Source organism: Myotis davidii, unplaced genomic scaffold (genome assembly GCF_000327345.1).
Source record: "Myotis davidii unplaced genomic scaffold, ASM32734v1 scaffold826, whole genome shotgun sequence".
In the NCBI taxonomy this organism is placed as follows: domain Eukaryota; kingdom Metazoa; phylum Chordata; class Mammalia; order Chiroptera; family Vespertilionidae; genus Myotis; species Myotis davidii.
The window spans coordinates 921,569-927,259 of record NW_006297142.1 but is presented as its reverse complement, the minus strand read 5'-3'; the positions used below and the strand labels follow the sequence as shown (position 1 = coordinate 927,259).

The window sequence follows — 5,691 nt, the reverse complement described above, 5'->3', positions numbered from 1 at the left end:
AGCTCTGCCAGAGGCGCTGCCTGGCCGCAGGCTCCTGGCTGGCCCCGAGGCTGCTGGGAGCAGGGCGTCTGCGCCTAGGCAGGTGTGACCTGGCACTGGCCCACGGCCGGCTCAGGCCTCTTTGGCCATGGGCTGCCTCGACATCTGGGATTGTCCTGAACTCTTGGGTTCTATGCTGTGGCCGAGAGGCTTGGCCATCTCAGTGTGACCCCTGGGCTGGGAAGTAGCGGAATTGGCCTAGCAGGCCCCTGCCCTGCCTTCCCCCCGCTCCCCCCACCCCCTCCACACCCCAGTGCCTGGAGGGTTAAGGTGAGGGACACGCTGGTGGGATGTGGGCTGGGTGAGATGAGAGGGTGCGGCCCGAGCAGACGCCCTGGCATAGCCAGGAGCCTGGGCAGCTTCCAGGACGCCCCCTGGCCGGCATTAACTCGGCTTTTCCCTATCTCCTCTCCACAGTGCAGCTTCGTTGTAAGTAAAACCTCTTCCTGTCCTTAACCTCGCTCCGCCCAGCACTTGCTGCTTTAGCCAGCCTTGCACACTGACCGCACGCAGCGGCACTAACATGCGAAGTGGGAGCTGTCAGGGCGGTGGGCGGTGAACCTGGGGCGCTGGGGCCCTGCTGGGCGCGACCGTTCTGGTCAGGCCTCCTCCCCGCCTCTGCCTCTGCCTCTGCCTCTACCTGCTGCCAGGAGGAGGCGTGTCAGGGCCTCCCTGAGACAGAGGAAGCACAGGGTGTGTGACCTGCAGCTGCCACAGGCCACAGCGTGAAATTCCCCACAGCCACCTCCCTCCCTCCCGCCCAGCCCTGGGCTTTTCGGGGTCTGAGCTGAGGTTTATTGGGCCACACACCTGAGCTACCACCTGAAGGGAGGGTGGAGCAATGGGTGCTGGAAGGCCAGGCAGGTGACTGAGGGCGGCTGTCAGCAGTGGTCTCTGGAGAGGAGGCCACAGAAGCTGGTCTCTTCTCAGACACCTCAGGGCTGGGCCCAGCCGGGAGCTGGGAGCACAGAGCTGGGATCTGCTGGCCGAATCCTGGCTCCCTGGGGCTCCATCTTGCACAGCAGGAGCTGCTTCATTGCCAAGTTCCCACCGAGGGCCTCGCAGCTGGCCGTGGGCTTGGCAGATGAAGGGCTTCCAAGCAGGTGGACAGGTGGGCCCTGAACTGGCCTCTCCTGTGAGAAGGCTGCTCTCTGGGTGGCCATGGCAAGGGCTTACCTTCCAATATGCCAGCGAGCGGGCTGGGAGCCCATTGTGCCTGCTTCTCTGCCAGGCCCCTGCTGGGCACCGAGCCCCAGAGCTGGGGACCAGACTCGGACTGTTGGCCCCACAGGGACCTGTGCCCCATCCAGACTGAGTGGGGCCCTGCTGGCTCACGGGATGGCCGAGCGATCTGGGAAACGGCCTTTTCCTGCTTTGAGGAGCCCAGGCCCCTGCCCAGGGCATCTGGTGGGGGGAGGACAGTCCTCAGGAGACAGGGTCCTCGCTAGGTCACAGGGCCTTGGGCTGGTTCCTAATCTCTGGGCGTCAGTGTCCTTGGCCCCGCACAGCGATCGGGTGACCAGAAAGTCGTGTCCAGCAGCAGCACAGGGCGTGGCGTGCAGGGTGACTGCTGGTTGAAGCTCTGGAGGCAGGACAGGGACAGTCCAGCCCTCTGTTGAGCGGGCAGCGCGGAAGCACCTTCTATGATACGAACAGCTGTCTGTGAAACTCCCAGTGCGACTCCGAGGCCTCTGGCTTGTGCTGGGGGTGGTAGCTCAGCTTTTGGGGCAAAACCTGTTTTGCTGAAGGCGGGAGCCTGTCCACAGGCTCTGGGGCAGGAAGCGGCGGCGGCACCCGCTTTCGCTTCCCAGGTGCTTTCCCCACGGAGAGCAGGCGGTGCGATGGCGCGAGGACCAGCCTCCTGCTGGTCTGTGGGTCTGGCCCATTGGAGAGAGAGCCAGCCAAAGGCCACCTAATCCCCCCCCGGGGGGCCCCCAAACCCACAACCTCCTCCAGGGCCTTCCCGCACCCACTCTGCCTCCATGGCTCATTTTTTCTTTTTCTCCGTCTTCAAGAAAAAAGATACTTTTATGTTAAAAATGTCCAGTGAAGTTTCTGTTGAAAATTATACGCCAAAACCTATGTTTGTGAAGGCCCACATGAGCATCTTCAGGATTCCGTTTAATTTGTTGTGATGCTGACTGTGCCATTTTACAGTATTGCGCTGGTTGCTCTAGGCGTTACATACTTTCACAGTCACTTTATTTTTTTATTTTTAAATATATTTTTATTTCAGAGAGGAAGGGAAAGGGAGAGAGAGATAGAAATATCAATGATGAGAGAGAATTGGCTGTGTCTTACATGCCCCCCCACCGGGGATCGAGCCCACAACCCAGGCATTTACCCTTGACCAGAATCGATCCCAGGACCCTTCAGTCCATAGGCCGGTGCTCTACCCACTGATCACACCTGCCAGGGCTCTCCAGTCTCTTCGATCTCAGTTCAGCTGCTATTAGAAACCTCATCTCCCTCTGTGTGCATTCTTCTCTTACACGCCAGAGCCTCGTACATCAATGCTCTGCCAGGCTGTCACCAGTCCTGCTCCCACTGTCACATTGTCAAGAACTCAAGGGAAAACGGTCCATCGTATCTAACCAGAGACTTACCATCCTTACTGCTCTTCAGTTCTGTGTCTCACTCTTCCTTCGTATTCCTTTCTGTCGGGAGGACTTTCTTTAGTAATTCTTTGAGAGGGAGTCTGCTGGCAAATTCTCCAGGGTTTTTTGTGTGTGTGTGTGTTCTTTTTTTAATCCTCACCCGATGACATTTTTCCATTGATTTTTTTAGAGAGAGTGTAAGAGAGGGAAAGAAATGTGAGAGAAACACGTCGATTGGTTGCCTCTCCCTGCACGTGCCCCATCCAGGGCCTGGGCTGTGGAAGAGCCTGCAACCTAAGTATGTGCCCTTGACCAGAATCGAACCTGGGATCCTTCGGTCCACAGGCTGACGCTCTATCCACTGAGCCAAACTGGCGAGGGCTGTCTAGTTTCTTCATTTCTGAAGGATGTTGTCACTGAATGCAGATAGAGTTCCTAGTGACCAGCTCTTTGCTTTCAGCGCTTTACCCATGTGGTGCCACTTCCTTCTGGCAGCCATCGTTTCTGCTGAGAAGTTCTCAGTCATTCAGATCGTTGCCCCACCTCACCCCCGCCCTTAAGGCACGTGCCTGCTTGTGGGTTAAGTTTTCAGCTGTGTGATTATGATGTGGCGAGACACGGCTTTCCTTGGATTTATCCTACTTGGGTTTCGATGACCTCCATGAATCTGTAAATTTATGCCTTTTACCCAATTTGGAGTGTTTCCAAGCCGTTATTTTCCCACACTTTCCCTGCATTGCACTCTTCCTGTTGTGAATGCCGATGGCACAAGCGATAGACCTTTGGTGCCATCTCAAGGTTGCCTCAGGCTTATTAATTTTTCTTCCCTATGTTTTCTCTGTGTTCAGAGTGGATGCACGTTATTAATTTATCTGCATGTTTTGCTGACGTCTGTCCTCTTCATCTGCCCCTGGACCCACCCACTGCTTTGAGTGCAGGGATTGTACTATTAGTTCTAAAATTCCATCTTGCTCTTCCTCGGATCTCCTGCTGGCCGAGGTGACTCCTTTCCCAGCTGTCTTGAGAATGCTGTGACCACTTGTTGAAGCGCACACACAGTGTAAAAAGGTTGCAAAGCAGTCACAGATTCCCAGTCCCGCTCTTCTCCTTTCCGATGCACTTGAACATCGGTGTCCTCAGAGCGTACGTCCAATTTGAACCTATTTTTTGTGCTGCCCACAGTTCGGCAGGGCTGTCGAGGGCCTTAGGCGTCCTGAGCAGACAGACGGAAGGGAGGCCTCAGCCTGAGTGGCGGTGGGGGGTGTTTGGGGTGACTCTGCCCTCAGAAGCAGTCTGATGACGCCCATGGGGCTGGAGGCTGTGGGCTGGGGGGTTGCCCTGGGCCGTCCTCCTCACACCCCCTCCCGCCCAGGAGAAGGAGCGGCAGCGCCTGGAGCAGCTGCGCCGGAAGGAGGAGGCGGAGCAGCTCCGCAGGCAGAAGGTGGAGGAGGCCAAGCGGCAGCGGCTGGAGGAGGTGAAGCTGTAAGTGCCCGGCCCCGGCCCTGGGCGGCCCGGCCTGCGGGGCTCCCCCTGACGGCCCTGTGCCCACAGGAAGCGGGAGGAGCGCCTGCGCAAGGTGCTGCAGGCCCGGGAGCGGGCAGAGCCGTGCAGGCGGAAGAAGATAAAGCAGATTGAGCAGAGGGTCGCTCTGCAGGAGAAGAACGAGAAGGTGAGAGCCATGGGCGGGCGGGCGTCCAGGTGTCAGTGCGCTGTTCTCTGCTGGGGCCCAAGCAGGTCAAACTTGGTGGCCTGAGGACTAGACCTGGACCCCTCAGGAAGTTAGGGGTTTGACGCCCTGGACCCCTCAGGAAGTTAGGGGTTTGACGACCTGGACCCCTCAGGAAGTTAGGGGTTTCCTGCGCAAGGTGCTGCAGGCCCGGGAGCGGGCAGAGCAGATGAAGGAGGAGAAGAAGAAGCAGATTGAGCAGAAGTTGGCTCAGCTGGATGAGAAGACCGAGAAGGTGCGGGCCCTGGGCCGGTGGGCGGCCAGGTTCCAGTGGGCTGTTCCCTGCTGGGCCCGAGGGTTAGAACTGGACCCTCATAAGTTAGGGCCTTGACGCCCGGGGCGCCTCTCCTCTGCGTCCAGGGCCTGGAGTTGGTTCTGTGCCCCCCGAGGGCGGGAGGTGTAAGCAGCAGCCCTCGGCGAGTGGGTGGCTGGTGCTCTGGGCAGGGCTGGAGGGACCAGCGGGTTTGCAGGGGCCTCGGGTGCCTGTCACAGTCCTGAGACCCGCTCGGGTTGAGTGAGGGGGGCTGCTCTCACGGGCACGCGTGGGTGGGCTCTGCAGGCCAAGGAGGAGCGACTGGCGGAGGAGAAGGCCAAGAAAAAGGCGGCGGCCAAGAAGATGGAGGAGATGGAGGCGCGCAGGAAGCAGGAGGAGGAGGCGCGGAGGCTCCGGAGGCTGCAGCAGGTGCGATGGAGGGGTGGGCTGGGCATCCAGGGGGAGGGGGCGCAGATGGGCGCTGCCCGAGCCCCTGAGGGCTGCTGGGCACACCCCACTTGGTTGGCTTAATTCTGGTGGCGCTTGTGGCTTCCAGCTCTGAGGAGGATTAACAGACACGTTGGGATAGATATGGACGCTAAGCCAGACTTCCGGCCTCAGCTCTGCCCCTGTTAGCCGCGTGGCCCGCACAGGCCACTGGCCCTCTCGGTGCTTTGGGTCCTTCAGGTGGCGGTGGGATCTGCTCGGTAGGGCTGCTGTGAGGGCGGGATGTTCACCGGTACGAGTGGGGACCTACTTCCGTGGAGCTGTCGATCTTACGCCCTGGGGAACACGAGTCCGTCGGGTTGTGACACTCACGGCTCCGTTTGCTGAGTGAGCTCCGTGCCAGGCACTGGTCTAGGAATGTGAGGTGCAGGTATCCCTGCTTTTGTCCCCATGTGATCGATGAGGAAACCAAGGCCTGAGGGCTTAAAAGGTAGCCCAGCGTCTCAGCGAGTGCGTCCGGCTCCCGTCTGCGCTTTAACTACCAAACCTGCCCCAGAAGCCGTTGCTGCAAAATGCCTTTCCGGCTGGTGGCGGTGGTTCTGTGATGCCTGGCGGGGGGCCAGCCTGGC

General features: G+C 59.3%; 1 protein-coding gene across 1 annotated transcript in view; it reads left to right on the top strand.

Moving 5' to 3' along the window:
* INCENP (inner centromere protein) overlaps positions 1-5,691 on the top strand; it is a 19,084-nt gene that overhangs the window by 7,744 nt on the left and 5,649 nt on the right. Inside the window, 5 exon segments of the mRNA XM_015569815.1 lie at positions 457-468; positions 3,937-4,118; positions 4,188-4,212; positions 4,502-4,597; positions 4,922-5,136. Coding sequence (XP_015425301.1) covers positions 457-468; positions 3,937-4,118; positions 4,188-4,212; positions 4,502-4,597; positions 4,922-5,136 — 530 coding nt within the window.